Source organism: Molothrus ater, chromosome 1, assembly GCF_012460135.2.
Source record: "Molothrus ater isolate BHLD 08-10-18 breed brown headed cowbird chromosome 1, BPBGC_Mater_1.1, whole genome shotgun sequence".
NCBI classification, from domain to species: Eukaryota; Metazoa; Chordata; class Aves; order Passeriformes; family Icteridae; genus Molothrus; species Molothrus ater.
Window position 1 is genome coordinate 87,905,216 of NC_050478.2, and position 17,008 is coordinate 87,922,223.

The window sequence follows — 17,008 nt, forward strand, 5'->3', positions numbered from 1 at the left end:
TTTTAAAGGAAACCAGTGATTATGAGCTCATTTTATGCAGGGCCTGAGTGTGTAGCTGATTGACATGTGGCTACACAGATGGAGGGAACACCTCACCTGTGAATCCCAGCAGCAATGAAACATCCCTTCAGTCCTGAGCCACGTCATCCCTGTGCCCAGCCATGCCTCCAAGCAGAACTGAGCACCTCATAAGCCTGAAGGTTAGGAATGCAACCATCACCAGCAGAAACATCAAACACAATATATATTTTATTGGTTTAATTTCCAAGGAAGTTAAAAAACAGATGAAAAAAGATTTGCATAGCATAATCTCTACAATTTATGAAGAATAATCACATTTTTATGCAGTTCTTTGTTTTGATTTGGATGCAATTTTGACAGAAAGATGACCTAAAATTTTTAATATACTTTGAAGGACACCATTGAAAGTATATAAATTGTAAACTTATCTGAAATATCTTAGTCATATCAGAAAACACTGAGCTCAGAACCTTCTCCTAAAAATGCTGATTTCTGTTTTGTGATTTCAGTCTCCTGGCTATTATTAGAGCTTGTAACAATCACCATTTTTACCTTGAGATTTGAGAAGGGGCTAAGTCTCACAGAGAATGGAATGTGTCTGAATAATTAATTGCAGGTAAATAAACATTTGGTTTTCAAACATATAGAGGACTTTCTAGATATAACACTCTGGAAATACTGTATTAAGTACATTTATTATCCATATAAGGCAAACATATATCTGCAATTATTATTTAATTATTAAAAGATTTAATTTGGCAGTAATTGGAGTATTTAGATCAAAGAGCCTACATTCATATGAAGTGGTCTTATTTTCTATATACTTGGAAAGTTAGGAAATAAGCCCTTATGGAACACATAATTTTTTAATATAGGGTTTCAAAGTGTTTATGCCCCTTTTGTATCTGCAGTCCTTGGGGTTGCAGTATGCTAAATTTCTTTTTCCTCTGAATTATTTTTTCACATTATGGGAGGGTTGTTCTTTCTGCAACCTTACAGTGCATGCCATTTAAAAGTGACTTTTCGTACTTCAAGATTTTCCAGAGTTTTGTCACTGAGAAGAATTTGTCTTCATCGATGGAAAGACATATCAGTACTGGCAGGAACACTCCACTTACTAGAAGGGAAATATTATCTTTTATTTAGCTGAAAGATTTCTTATGTATCTTCCATCAATCTGAAGTGTTGTGACATTTCCTACCACTGTACCACAAGGATGTTCCTTCTGGGAAATGCACAGACTATACTAATGACTGTGTTCATACATCAGAGAAAATCTTCTTTTCCCCCTGTAAAATGGCAAAACTATTGATCTAATATAACCAAGCCACAGCAGAGAGAATGTGTAATTGACTGTAAATAATAGGTCAAAATGACCAAGAATGACATTTTTAAAGTTCAAATCCTCTCATCCATAGTTATCATACATTGCATTATGGATATTCACAAACAGTATTTGTCAAGCCACTGTGTACCAAAGTGACTTATTTTGTACTAAATGCAATAATGAGTGAAACAGAACCTTTTGAGGTTGCCTTCAATTTCCTTTTCTAACTTCTGTGCCATTTTAAACAAATGACACAGTGGTGAGATGAAGAGGACAGAGCAGAGCACCAGAGATCGCCGAAGGTCAGCATACAACAGATCTCTTCACATTAAATCTGCCAGAGCTATGCTGGCTTTCTACCCAACAAAGCAATGCTCTGCATAACAGAAAGTGAAGCAGTTAAGAGATTTAGATACCAGGAAACTGCTTTTCAAGGTTCCAAAAAAGCCTGCTCATTACAACCTCTGATTATTGACTTTTAGAGAGATAAACTCCTTGCTTTTCAAAGGACGCATCAAGGAGCAGACCTTGGGCTCTGAAGTGGAAGGTATAACTCTCAAAACTGATTTTCAGTTTACATACATATGAAAAACCTCTCTCTTCCCATGTATTTTATGGCAGATTGTAAGAAACAGATAATGTTTCTTCTCATTTCCATTACAAAGCTCTGCTGAGAGACTGCTCCAGCTGTAGTGAGTAAAACCAGTTCTTCAAAAGAACAAAGAAAAAAGAAACCATACATTAAAAAAAGGGGGAAAAAAAGGTAAGAGAAAAAGAAGAAAGAGCATTTTTGAATTCTGATTTGTGCACTGGGTGGTGAGCTTCCCTTTTCCCATTCTCTGCTGCTCTGTGGTAGTCGCTCTCTTTTCAGAATGACTGTTTGACCAACTCTTTCACAAAGCCGCCTGCCTCCCTCCAGGGATATGCTCAAACAACTCAAGGATTGCTTCAGCCAGAAGCACTTTCACACAGCTGGAGCCAAAATTGCCCCCAAATCATACTGGATGAGAGTTTTGACAGTGCTTTTAGCGGGGTCAAAATTTCACTTTCCAGATGGCAATAGAGCAGCCAGTCTAGGAGAATTTCGTCTTCCAGAAGGACTTCCTGGAAGCATGAAATCATCCCATAGCTAGCTGGACCCATGTTGAGGGTCATAAAACACCTGGCCTCAATGTATTCAGTCTTGATTTACATCAACTTTCCACATGGATTTTCTTTTTTGCTCCGTGTCTTCCTTTATTTATTTTTTGTAATTTTCACAGACTTCAGACTAAGGTTTCAGACATTTGCTCTCATAAATCAGAAAGCACGAGTCTTGTTTAGGAGCTGCCAACAGCTGTTTAAGAAGAGCATTATGAAATGAACAAAGGTTAAGAAAAGAGAATGCTTTGACCTGTTTGTGATGGAGAGCATTCAAACTCTCAAGAGTTCCCTCAAGTGGCCGTTAGAGATTGCTGAGAATAAACAAAGTTTGCATAGAAAGTGACTGTATTACTTGAAAAATCTCTAATTAGAGATAATGTGTCAGCATCCACAAATGTAAAAGGAAACAAGAGTGTGGAACTCATAGAGCCATGAAATGACTTGGGTTGGAAGGGACCTTAAAGACCATTTAGCTCCAACTCCTCTTCCATAGGCAGGGACACCATTACATAAAAAATCCCAGGGAAGACATCACATAAAATAAATCAGATGGAAAAGTAACAAATGGAAGAGAAAGAAGTTGAGAACAAATGGATGGAACTCCTTCACAGGGAATGTGTCTTCCAAATGAGTCCTCATTATCTTTGTGCCGTGTTAGAGTTCTCACACACTACTCACACAGACTTCCTAATAATTCCCCCTTTTCCATTGCTTTCACGCTGTCTACACATCACCTTCAGTTTCCTTTTGGGAAAGCTGAATGCACTACTACTCTCATGCCACTCTTCCACTGTTCTCTTCCCACCCACATTGTTTCTAAAATATGTCTTGCATCCTCTTCTAATTGGGGTTTTGACAAAGCAGTAGAAGGAAGCAGTGTATTGTTGTGTTTACTTTCCTTCATTGAGATGTGGCTTTCTGATAACAAAGTTGGGCTTGTTTTGGGAGTCATCCACCAGTAAGACTTGATCAAACCTGTTGCACCCTGAAGCAATTGTGCAAAATAGAGTTATGACTGCTGCAACCTAATCACAGGCAAAAACATGTAGGTGAGCTGTAATTATCAACAGTTTTGCCATCTGATAACATTTACAGCAAACAGAAAATTACCAGAAGCAAATGAGTGGAAGCTTTTTCTTTTTTTTGTGTAACTGACTACTGACTTTTCCCTGTAGCTGCATAAAAATTTCATCTCCGCCCGAGAATCTATCCTGAACATTTTTCTTCACTGGATGTTGGAGGTTGAATTTCTGTATTCTCCTTCAGCACTGGAAGTACTTGAGATCCCACTGATAAAGTATCTGAAAAGGATGAGCAAAAGGGCTGGTTCATCAGGTATATACCAAAGTTTGTCTGAAAAAAAGCAAAATATTTATTAAGATGCAATACATGTTAGAGTAATCAAATCTATAGAGGATCTCACAACCCAGATATGTTTAGAAGAAATATATTGCTTTAAGAATAAGGAGGTATGTACTATGTCCATGTAATTAAGAACATTCTTAACTCATTAATTATAATAGACTGGTAAACAGAAGCTAATGCCATGCTATTGAGGAAGAATAACTTAAGTAAGTGGATAAATAACACAGTATTTCATCATGAGCTCCATAGTATCATGTATGTAATTCACACTCCCTCACATTCCTGTTATTTAATAGCTGCTCTGGCTCCTTGACAAATGCAGTTAATGTATTGTCACAAACAAAGGCTCTGCAGCATGGAAACACTGGTATGTTCCAACAGTAAAGAAGTCTTGCATCTCCCACCATGAATGATGCACCTTGTTAACAGAACTTTATTCTGCCTAGCTTCTGTGAGTTTCCCTTCATTTGTTTTTTATGAATATTCTAGTATGTTTTACAGAAAATATTCAGAAAATTCATATTATTGTTGCTTCCACTTGTTAAGTGTCATTATCTGTGAATCCATCCTGCATAAATATTAGAAATACTTATAATTTCTCTTTGGGATACTGAGTAATATAGAAAAAAAAAACTGAATATCCACTTTGCCCACTGGCCATGCAACCCTCACAGGCACCAAAGACCTGATCTGAGTGCCTGCATTCTTATGTGAGGTCTTGATCTGAAGCAGCTGAGCGTTACAGTTGTGGGTGTGATCTGGAAATGTCACAGGAAGAAACTGGTGTGGTTCTGTGGTTTTGTTTTCCAGCAGTGGAGAATTTAGAAACATGCAAGAAAAAGATTTGTCATCGCATGACAATATTTTCCAAAGAATTAGATAATAGTTAATCAAAAAATACGTAAAGTAGGAAAAAAGGAACACTGAAGACGTTGTTAAATTGATAACAGATTTTTAGACTTCAGAAAGTCTTTGCTCTTTAAACAGAGGACCTTGGAAACCTCACATTAATTTTCTTGTCTCTTCTTGCATGTTTCAAAAAAAGTATTTTGATTTGGTAGACTATAGCCAAAATGTACAAGTAAATAAATAAGCAAACTAAATACAAAATTCTATTATCCTTTTCTATTTCCTGATTACATTTAGTGCCATTGTTCAGATCAATGATTTTGCAATTGAGTGAATTACATTTAGAGCAGGTTAAAAAAATAGTAGGCAAAAGGGATTACAATAAAGAAAAAAGATAGATGAATTTAAGGCAGCATATTTCACAGATTAAATAGTAGGCAGTATGTTGTCCCCTATTCTTGCACTGTGTAATTAAATAAAGATGAAGCAATGAGGTAACAGAGAACATCTCCTTAGTGGTAAGAGAGAAGTAAGTTTGAGACCTACCCGCAAGTAAGAGAGGTGCTGTAAAGCAGTGATCTATCCAAACATGGCCTCAGACCCTGAATTTGGGTCTTTCTGCTTCACTTGTAATCCTAAACACCAATGAGAAAAATGGGCCCTAAGCTATTCTTGGCTACCTCTGCTATTCCTTCATCCCACTGGCATGTGACATCAGAGGGCATGAGCTGGACCTCTCAGGCCTATCCTACCGCTGGCACTTTTTGGGTACCAGTGGCTGTATTGGTGTCAACGCTTCGTGGACACAGGGCACATCCTTGTGGTCAGTGTTCTAAAGTTACTGCTGAGGAATCACTGCAGCACTGTAAGATCCCAGCCCTCTAGCACAGTGACTCTGTTCGACCAACCCTGATGCTGTAATGGTGTCAGTAACTGTTTCATGTAAAATGTTAAAGTACATAGTCTTATTTTTCCATTTTTGCTTTTCTCTCAGTCGTTGACAAGTTTCTCTATTGGCAGAAATGATGCATTTTTCAGCCTTGTGGTTGAGAAGCTGGATTAACCTCCTATACCCTAATACAAAAATGACAGTTGCCATGATTTTGTGTTTTTTAAAAAATCAGGCCATTACAAAACAAATATTGTAAAATTAATACTAGTTCATGCTACACCATATTTCACACAGGAAGGAATTTCTTAAGTCATCCATGTAAATGAGCTTATTTGAAGCATGAGAAGTTTTTCATTTATATTTACTGTATTGTCATCTTGATGTATCTTAAAATGAGACTAAAATAAATATGGGCAGATTGTTCACTGTGAAGAACTTAATTTACCAATTTTTGTAATTGAAAATTATTTAGCAGTTTGGTTTTTTTTTTTAATGCACCTTAAAACATTCAGAATTACTTAAAAATGCATGTCTGAATGCAGGAGTTCTTCAGGAGTTCTGAAATGCTGTTTTAATACCGGTCCTTAGTATTTTCTTTCTCTGACTGGGCATCTCAAGTCTCAGTATTTTTTTCAATGAGTAATGCCTAAGGAGTTTCCAAGGTGATGATACACTGATGGTGTACATATTTTAGTACTAATGCCTGTTTGGAATTGCTGACCTCTTTTTTTTTTTTGTGAATGTTATTAAAACCAAAATTTAGCCTGCAAGTGACAGAAGTGGATTTAACATCTTTTAAGTAAATTTCCCTGCTTTTTTCAGTAGTTACAAATAATGACTCAGCAAGTACTGATAACAGCAATCACACACACCCCCCTGACAGGCAACCACAAAAGCTTCATCTGCCACTTCAGCTCCCTTTCAAGAGAAAGATAAAATGTAGAAATCCTCACATTTCTGATGAAAAATGAGGCTTTCAGATGCAGAGATTACAGCTTGCAGAGTTATTACAGTCAACCTCATAATCTCTGCCTGCTACCTTTTCCTGAGTTCAAGGACATTTTATTCTGCATATAATCTTCCCAGAACACACCAAGAACGGGGCAGGGAGTGCAGGACCATGAGCACCATGGCTTTATCTGGTAGGTGAGACTCTTCCCATCAATGTAAAATGTTACAGGAACAAAAAATTTAAAGCTTCTTGATTAGGAAAAAGTAGACCACTTCACTGCTGGGAGAAAAGGGAAAACATAAATATCCTTGCCAACAGTGAATCATATGATAGTCATCACACTCACTTAAAGGAGAAGCTATGAAATGCTGTCATTCTTGCATGTTGTTTCAAGTTCATTTACTGGATCAACAGTAATATGCTCTACTCAGAAATTCACTGACAAATACCCTGTGTACACTATCCCCTTCTGCAAGACAGAAACATGAGGGGCTTCATCTGACAAAGGCCTGAGGTGGGATGTCTCCGAGCTATGACTCCTAAAGAATCATTTAACACAGACTGGAACCTGGTAGAGAAATACTCTGCTAGAATGTGTAACAAGCACAGAAATCATGCTGCATGCTAATACTTAGCTTTGGATGGATGAGTTCTGGATTTTGCCTCTCAGCTGCTATATCCCAGCAGATAAATTTACCTGTCCAGGTCTTTTCATTTGTTGATACAATAACATAAACTCCCTCTCATCCAAAGATTTGGGGGATGCAATTATTAAAATTGATTTTTCTAATGTAATAATATTTTATTAGCTTTAGATTTACTAGAATGTAAAGCCTTACAAAATAGGAGAGAGGAAGTACTCACTTCTGACATGCTGATTTTTTATATTGGAAAAAGGCAAAATTTTAAGCTGGCATAAATGAAACCCCATATTGCTCTGTTGAAAATATCTAGACTGTAGAATGCTTCCTTAAGATCTGATATTTTTTGCTCTACCTTAACTAAATACATTTTCCAGCTCAGTCACCGATGAGAAAAGAGAACCATATTATTTCAGAGGCCTATTAATTGCAACAATCACTGTTCTCAAATGTTCCAGATATTTGAATGAAATGCATTGCACAGTGTAAAGCCCTGTGTTACTATGAAAATAATGATAATGATGCGTCAGATATGAGAGGTAATTTGCTATCCTTGCTAACATTTCACTAAGCAATCCAAAGGCATGGCATCTAATTCTGCAGGAAAAGAAGCTCTACCAAGGTACAATGAGATACATAAAGGAGGATCAACAGGCCCCTGAAAAAAACACAAGCTTTTTAGTGTATGAAGGCATGTGCAAACATAATGGATTTCCCTTGATGTACTGCTATCCATACATTCAGACCAGGGCAGACTGCTAATGCAATAATTCCCTTTGCTACCTTGCCAGCAAGTCCCAGCTTATAGCACTGCTGCAAATCTACCCACAGGGCTTCCACTATCATTAGTGCTAAACTGCATCTGCAAAACACCAAAGAGAGGCAGGAATGCTGTGTTCTCCCTTTTCCACCCGTGTGTGTTTTGTGTCAGGTGGTGAGGCATGTGAAACAGCATGTGGCCATTTGCTTAATGGAGTTATCTAGTCTTTCCTAATCTCCTGCAGTAACAGAGAGCACTCTGTCATGGGAGGAGAGCTCATCTTTCCAGTCAGGAAATACAGAAGGAATCCTTTATGAGTGTTTCTTCAGAACGCAAAGCTCAAGTTCACTTTATAGAGGTGTTTACATTTTGTGTCAAACAATGATATAAAAGATTTCATAAAAAGCAGCTGGCAAGGATTCAGCACCATGCTTTGCATTTATCTGGAAAGATGTAAATTGCTTGGGTGGCTAGTTACAGTAGCTGGTCCTGACTTTCAGCTGCAATACATCTATGCAAAGGCTCCATCTTTCAGTTTGAAGCAGCAGGTTCTAAGAGTCTCAGAGGAATGGAGAAAAATAGGATTTTAGAAATAAATATTGAACTACCTCCTACCAGCCTTACATTATTTAGCTCATTATTGAAGTTCATTGGCAGTACTGTTATTTGGGCTACTTTTTGATAAATTTCAATGTAATTTTTTCAGGTTGGTGTTCTTGGAAAAAACAATCTAAAATGGTAAATATTGACATCTGGGTCTCTTTTCTATCTGCAATATCTTTAATGTTTTGGCAATCAACTTGCTACAGCAGCTTTCCAAAGACCTGGGAAACTATCTTAAATCTTATTTTTCTGCAATAGTTTTTTTTGTAGTTAGAATCAAATTATTGACAGATAGGAGCAAACACTGCTGATTTCCTTCACTGAATCTGCATCTGATAGAAGAAAAAAAAAGAAAATTAAGTGTATTAGATGACTCCTTAGCAGAAAAGCACATGGTAGAGAAATGAGTCACCAAAGGATTAGCTCTGCGATTTAACACAGTCACATGAACTCGATGTTCTTTCTCTCTCCCCACTGTGAGCTGTGAAAGGTTTGGATCAGTGTCCTCTGTTAGCTCTGCTGAGCACACTAAAAATGCCATAGTCCTTCCTGGGTGCTGCTCAGAGATAATCAGCTGATGCTCATCACCACAGGGGCGACCTGCAGGAGGAATAGTCTCAGAGATCTTCTCAGACCAGACCAGGCAAAGCTAGCAGGTCAAACTCTCCCTTTCAATTGTCAGCTAAGCTCATCCTCATGCAGAGCAGGGCATGCTCACAAGATACAGAGCAGGGCATGCTCACAACCATCTGCCAGCAGTGCTGAAGGCTGGGGAAAAACCAAAAAAGGCTCAATGCCCATGTCTTTGCAGCGTGGATATCGGCACAGCTAAGGCAGAGAGAGCTCTCCCCCGCCGTGATCAGCAGCGCCTGCCTCGTCTCGCAGCACGGCTTTTATCAGGAGCCAGCTCCTTCTTGAGAGGCTGGATTGCTCCCTTTGCCTTAGTCCTGTTTGAATGAGCCACTTGGTTCTAGCAGTGTATCATGAAAATCTCTTCATTGTTGATTAATCACAGTGAGAGAGAGGAGCTCATCTTTGGTGTGGGAAACATGCAGAAGATGCTGTTCCTCTCCTGAGAATCTGCATCCTGAGTAAGGTTTTATTGCCATTTTCTCGCTGAGTACAGAGTGCTTTTTACAGAAGTTTCAAGTCATAATCCAGTAAAACCCATATGGGCAGAAAAAGTCCTCTGCATACTCCACCTCATGTTGCAGCAGGGAGCATCCCTGTCCTGAGAGTCCCAGATGCAGTAGCTGTGGCTCACCATTACTCAGAAAGGGCCCCTGTCCTCAGGCTACCCGCTGTGGCCAGGAGCTCATCTCACAAAGGCTCATGTACTGTGGGGACCTGGAGCAGAGCCTGCTGTGCAAGCCTAAGTCACCTCAGGTCAGCGGGAAGCTGTGCCTCGACAGCCGGCCCTGCTCACTGCACTGAGCTGGCTCCGACATGGAGCCAGAGGAGCTATTCACCAAGGACAACAGCCAACGAAAAGAAAGCCCTTTGTCTGCTTAATGAGTCACTGAGACGAATCAATTTTATTTTTTTTTTTTGTCCAAACATAGAATGCAGTATTTGTAACTTGTTTGTGCATTGTCTGGTTGAATGATTTTCAGCCTATTTGTTACTGCTCTGTGCTGGTGCTGTGCCCCTGTCTCTGGTGTTTGGCGGGTACTGGCAAAGCTCCCGAGCCCCGACTGCCTGAGACACTTTAACAACAGGAGCTTAACCAAGAGGAAGCAATGAATTTTGAATAAGGATTTTCAGCTAAATAAATACGTATGAGGAGATTTGTGGAGCCTTTGGGATGCTGAACTGTCTGGCCATCATCTGAGTGCTCTCGATTCCAAGAAGCAACACAATCTAAGGAAGCAGGACCTCAAATAAACACCTGCATTTCTCACTTACTTTTTGGTCTCTTTCCTAAGCAATTACTTTCCACTTTGACTGTATTCACATCTGCTCTGTTTTTCCTACTAACTAATTTCTCAGGGTAAGAATAAAGTTTGGTCTTACATGCCAACTGTATAATTTCAAACACTTTCTGATTTTTCAGCCTATTTCTTTTCTTAAATACATCAGTGCATCAGCTTGTGTTTTTCAGACCAAAATAAACACACTGTTAAGAAATACTTATGAAATAAAAGCAAGCACAGTTAAAAATAATGCATATTAATAGTCCATTTCTGAATTAAAAATGTATTAAGCATTTCATAGAAATAAACCATGCCATATCTGGGTTGTAAGTGCATCCTCTTTTTGCAGAAAAAAATCCAAATGGTAACAACTTAGCTGTGAATATTCGCTCAGCAGATATTTCACTACCCATGCAATAAAGTCACTACATCTTTCATTACAGCTATTTTGAAGTACTGTACTGACCTTTCTACCTCTGGCAGCAGACAGGGACTGCAGAATTTCTTTGTTTCGTTCCCCAGACTGTTGATCAATGCAGATTATTTGACATCTGCTACATGGACCCACAACCTGAAATTTTAGTTAAAGAAAGTTCATGGCTGTTTATCAAAGCAGTACAGCATTGAAGAGTACAAGTTTCTGACTATCATAATATATTAAACACATGCCTTTTGCATACCTTTTCTGTGGTTTTTGAAGCTTTCATTATGTAAAAGGTCAAGTCTGTTCACCTAATCTAGTAAGACTACTGGCAAAAGTCTCACTGAATTTTTAATTCACTTTTTTCTTTTTTAAGGAAAACTTTCTCAGAGACAGAATCTGAGAAATACCAGACATTTACATATTTGTATTTCCTGATGGCTCCACTTCTTCTGTGGGTTAGCAGGGCTGCTTGCCCAAAGAACTGAAAACAAAATTAAGCCAATGCCTCAGGATTCAACCCAAAGAGGATTTTCATGGGACTGTTTTAGTGCAGCTGAAATGCACAATATATTTCTTACATGCATGGCACTTTCAGATACTCAGAATGTAAAATATTTAAACATACAAGTTTACTTAATCAAAAGAAATAAGTAATCCTCTATCATCTATTACACATGATAACATCATATGTAGTTGGTCTTAAAGCTAATTGTTGCTTGAACTAAAGTATGTTTTTAGGGGAAAAAAACCCCAACCCTGAAACAAATTTCTTAGAGCTTTAAAATGGAGAAGGACAACATATTGCACTTTCACTTAACACTGTTTCCCTAACTTTAGCAGTAATTTCTGTACATTACAGCAATTATGTCTCACAGTATATCCCAGTATACACATTCTACTTTTGTAAAATGTGCCATTAATTTCAAAAAGGGCAAATAATTAAACTGTACACTTAGAACATTTTATGTGCTGATCTGAAGTGGTATTTCAGGTTTTAGAGAGGCATCTGGACTGCCTGTATAACTCTTCAGCGTAATCATCAACATCAAACATCAGGTCTTTTAGAAAATTATTTTCCACAGCTCTATTTTTTTAATTTAAAGAACAAGACAGAGAAGGATTTTTTTCCTGCTTTACTTTGTTCAACAGCTTCTACTATTTTTGTGGCATAAAGAAACATTAACATAATTTCTACTGTTACTACATAAGTATCTGAAAAAGGACCTAGCAGAGATGGGAAAAGACAATGCAAGTTACATAAGCCTTTCTATTTTTGCCTTGTGTTCCTAAAGTATATCAATGCCAGAAATAGGAATGCCTTTTATTTTGTAGTTTTACAGTAACTTATCAACAGGATCCTCACCTGAACTCCCCAATGTAACTCCAGCCTCCAACAAGCTATACACCATGGATTTTGTTCTTTTTGTTCCTCATTTCTTATTTATAGCAATTTTTCCTCAATTTTCTGTAACTTATATTGCAACTTACTGATCAAAGTACACATAAGAAGAGAGCAGATAAGCAATATTTTCCACCCTTGCTGAAAAAGTTTTTTTACAGCATGCTGACTAGAAAAAAAAGAGTGATGCCTATCACATCTTCTAGATTTGACCTCAGTACTCCTGAGATTAAATGATAATCTCTAAGAAAACAACAAATAAGCCGCTTTCACATCCTAGGCAAAGCATCTTCAAATACAAATTTCACATCTCTTGGCCAGGCAAATTCAGGAGAATATTTAATACATGTGTGCATCATTCCCTTAGGTGTCATGTAGCTTTTACAGATTCTTTGTTAAGAGCTTTTCTTGAGAGAATGTATTTACAAACAAGGTCTGACTCTTCAGCATTTTCCTTACAGTACAAAGGACATTATGTTGTTAGCTATGAGCATACAAAAAAACCTTACCAGGCTAGAATTCGAAACATTCCTTGAGTGAAGACTAGGATAAGATGTATAAAACAGAGGGCAATAGACCATGACTGGTCATCACTTGTTTTCATGTCCAGTCTTTGGCCATCAGTTGCTTGATTTGCAGTAACGTGAGGTTATATTTGGACTACTGTGCTAAACAGCTACAAGTATTCTTTGCTGATGTGCTGGCTAAATATGTGCTGTAAACTTCGCCTAAAAAACCTGATTATTATTCAGTTCAGATAGATGAAGATAAGAAACGCTATGAACTATGAAATTCAATAGAAATGTGGAGAAATATGGCAAAACCTCTTAAATATACAGAAGTATGTTTGTCACGGGACACATCACTTTTTTTTTTAACACACTTCATAAATTTCACCTGCACAAAGTGTGCTGCCCATATTCTTTGATTCAGGAATCAAAGCCTTGTAAAAATCGGTTTGTCTCCAGGAATCAAAATGCTTTGTGATACCCTGGGGCACAGACAAGAGAGAAAAGGTCACACCTGGAATTGCAGAGCACCTATTGAAATCTCAGCCCACTCCTCCTCTTCAAAGGACTCTGGTGCACTGATGACAATGTTGGCACGGAAACGTCGGATCAGTTCCTCTATTTCCAATGGCTCCTTCAATCTGTCTCACAGAGTCGACAGAGCAAAAGAAAAAATAAAATTATTAACTAATTTTGCACTAGATGTTTGTGCTGGCAAACTCTGGTGGCTCATGTGATTAGCAAATGCTTCTCCAGAATAACCTGGACCAAGTTTTATTACAAAGGCTATGGAATGGCACAAGGTAATCAACTAGAGTTTGTAATCTCTCAACCATAATATATAACCCTCTAGGTGGCTTCTTCAGAGGTGTAACCTGGAACTATAGGTATGAAAACATGTAGACAGGTGATTGTGAATCATGTATATGAGAAAATTCCCAAATTTTTATCATATGTAATGCTAATGGTAACAAGTAAAAAGATATTTTCCGTTAGTAATCATTTAACTTGTTAAATATTGTAAAAATAGAAGCCTCTAGAACCAAAGTCAAATAAAATTTTATTCTGCACATGCTGCAATGTCAGAAGGGACAAAACCAGTAGTTGCTGAAGGTGAAAAAGGCCAGTAAAATAATTTTATGAGAGATATATCGTCATATTATTATTATTTGCCTTTGGGAGGCAGCAGATTGCACCAAACGATAGGTGTTTTAAAAAAAATTAATCTCTGTGTGGTGATATCTCCCCCTCTTTACAAGCATTTGAGCTGCCAGAGTGTAGATTTGTGTCAGTGTGGAGAATGTATATGAGACAGAAAGAGCAGCAGACTGCATACAAATATCAGAAATCTTGCTGCATCTTTGAATTGCCGTTCTTCACTTTTCTTCTAAAGGAGAACTTGAACAGTAGCAGAAAAAAAAAAAAAAGACAAAAAAAGACACTGTAAATTTGCCAGAGGGTTCTCAGTGCCACAGTTAGTGGAGAAGAAACTTCTTTTTGCATTAGCTGTTAAGGACTTGAACCATTTTTGATACTCCACAAACTGTACTCTGACAACTTAGTGATATGACATCCTACAGCAAAGGCAGAAACCTGGGTAAGCAGTGAAGAGAGGCATTTCTGTCCCAAAAGAAAAAAAAATGAAGAAAAAAGTAAGGACATACAGTTTAAAATGTATTTCAGTTAGAGAAAAACCATGCAAAATCAAAGTACATTGAAAACTTCACATCAAGCAGTCTTGGCAGAGATGGCCTGCTAGGTGATAAAAAAGAGCTTGGTTTTATTTTAAACAGTCTGGATGATCTTCTCTAGCAGACAAAACTGCATGAAGATAATCTGCCTGTGCAGACTTTCAGTCAGACCACAGAAGCCAAGCTCCACCAAGCCCCAGTGTTCACAAGGGCTCCAGCAGCCTGGGGGTAGAAGGTGAGATGAGAAGCTGCAAGGCTACAGGATTTCCCTCAAGATCCCACAGTTAATCCCATGGCTGAGACACAATTTGTAATGAATGCAGGAGGTGGGAGCCAAGAGGAAATGTAGATTATGCCAGTGCTCATACAAACAAGAAGGAAAATAGCAGTTACTTGTGAACACATTCAATTATGCTGCTGTGCTTCCCAGCTTTGCTGTGGGCTCTTGGAGTTTGGTTGCAGTGGAGCCTCTAGTTTTGACTGTGTTTCGCAAAATCTAAGCGCCTGACACCCCAGCCTGCACTGGGAGCATCAAAAGCCCAGTAACCTCAGAGCTAGGCCTGCAGAGTCCTGAGACAGCTGCTAAAAAAAACTTCAAGCTCCTGTGAATCTACTCCTTGCTGCTGAACTTGAAGACTGCAACGCCCCTACCCGACCTCTCTGCCTTCAACATACTTGGGCTCACATCCAGAATACTTCACCTCTCTTGCACCTCCCCCAGCCCTCAGAAATGCTTGTAATCACTTGGCAACGTGTATCCGAGTAAATTTCCATTATTTCTTCTGCCACAAAACAGGAATTGGTTGGATGGAGTGGCAGGTACCTTCATCCCGCAAATACCAACATGGACCTGTTTTGAAAATCAGTGTAATGTGCCAAAGTCAGCCTAAGTGCTTTGGATTTTCACAGCAGTGGGCTCTGCAATGAAGAATGCATTGCCTCTATTTAACAGGCAAACTTGAAAATTATTATTTATATTCTCAGGGTTACAGTTCTAACAAGAACATTTGAGAATTAGGCCAAGCCATAGAGATTTGCCTGGAGGTAACCTATAATGGAAACAGCATAGAGACAAATGTCTGCAGGTACATGTAGCCCTCCAACAGTATACTGGATTCTAATTTTTAATTGAATTGCTGTTTTTGTTTTAGATCACCTCTCAAGAGCCAAGTGCAAACTGGAAGACTAGTTTTTACTTATTGAAGATACAAAGTGAAATTAAAAAAACTTAATTGAAAATTGAAATTGTTTTGCAAAATTTAGCAGGTTTCATTTAAGCAAAACTGAACTCAAATGCCAAGAAGCTAAATAATACTCTCTAAAAATCCTTCAATATTTAATAAAACCCATAAGTGCAGTTCTTAAAAGTACATTGGATAATTCAATATTTGGAAAGTCCATACTCCATAATTTAGTAACAGTGCAGAATGAGGATGCTGTATATCTGAATTTATTTCTCCAGCACCCAGAGAAGGCACTGCATGGCAAAATGCATGGAAGGGAGGACACTTCCAACTCACACTGCAGAGTGAGAAGCCAGATGCTTCTCAGTCACCACTGCAGCTCTGGTCACATCTGGAGTTTCCTTTGAGGAAAAGGAGATTACAAGCCTAGTTGTGCTGGAAGATATTAGGTGTAAAATCAGGGATTGATCTGATGTTGAATGTCTTACTGAAGTTCATTGTTCTCCTTTGTCCTCACTTGGTGCTTCTTAGTCTTATCTTTGTACTCAAATCCCGTATCTGGAAAGTTCCACACTGAGTCTTATGGAAAAAGCCCATCCTGAGTGAGGGATGTCTGCACGAAGTGCCCTCCCAAGGAGATGTAACCCAGCCAGTCAAGCCTCACAACAAGACATTAATTGTCACTGAGAAAGGGTAGTCAAAACACTGAGAGATGGACTGCTTCAAACCTTTTCTACAATTCTACAATAATTTCCCATGATATCCTAAAATTGCCCAACAGTCTGCTCCAGAAGAAGGAAAATCCTCAGACAATGCAAGCCCCAGTGGTCTTGGTGATGCTTCATCCAGTCAGTTGTTTTAAATCCTGAAGCGATATACATATCCTCCTGCAGCTATACAGATACATATATCCTCTTCTACTCAAAGCAGGAATTTTCAATGCAGGGGATGTGCTTGGTGGGTGACTAAAAGAAAAGAAGATGACTCCAGTAAGAAGCAAGAGAGAAGTTTAAAGAGACAGGAAAAGAGGGCTCAGAGACAAATGCTGGGGGTGTGGGATGCACAGACATAATGGAGGACTTGAGGGAAGATTTTTTGTGGAATTTGAACCTTTCCTAGTTATAGTCAAGAAATAAAAATTTCCTGTAGTCAGTATATGAAAATTTGTTTGGTAATGGGTTTGTAATCTTTGAACTATGGACTGACTCAGTGTTTCATTTGCTACTTTTATGTCCCACTTTTGTATAAGTAAAGCCAAATTAAATTAAGAAATAAAATTATTCCAATCCTGAAAATACTTTCAAAGTATTTCTGTTGTGCATATTCTAAATCTTA

The 17,008-nt window shown here is 38.3% G+C and overlaps 1 protein-coding gene across 1 annotated transcript in view; it reads right to left on the reverse strand.

Annotated features, from left to right (window-relative positions):
- Positions 1 to 231: 231 nt before the first annotated feature.
- Positions 232 to 17,008, reverse strand: part of MOCOS (molybdenum cofactor sulfurase) — a 209,349-nt gene continuing 192,572 nt past the window's right edge. The window contains exons 13-15 of the mRNA XM_054517392.1: positions 13,313 to 13,439; positions 10,933 to 11,037; positions 232 to 3,844 (exon numbers count right to left, since the gene is read on the reverse strand). Of these exons, the coding sequence (XP_054373367.1) occupies positions 3,698 to 3,844; positions 10,933 to 11,037; positions 13,313 to 13,439 (379 nt within the window). The 3' untranslated portion in view covers positions 232 to 3,697. The remainder of the gene's footprint in view (positions 3,845 to 10,932; positions 11,038 to 13,312; positions 13,440 to 17,008) is intronic.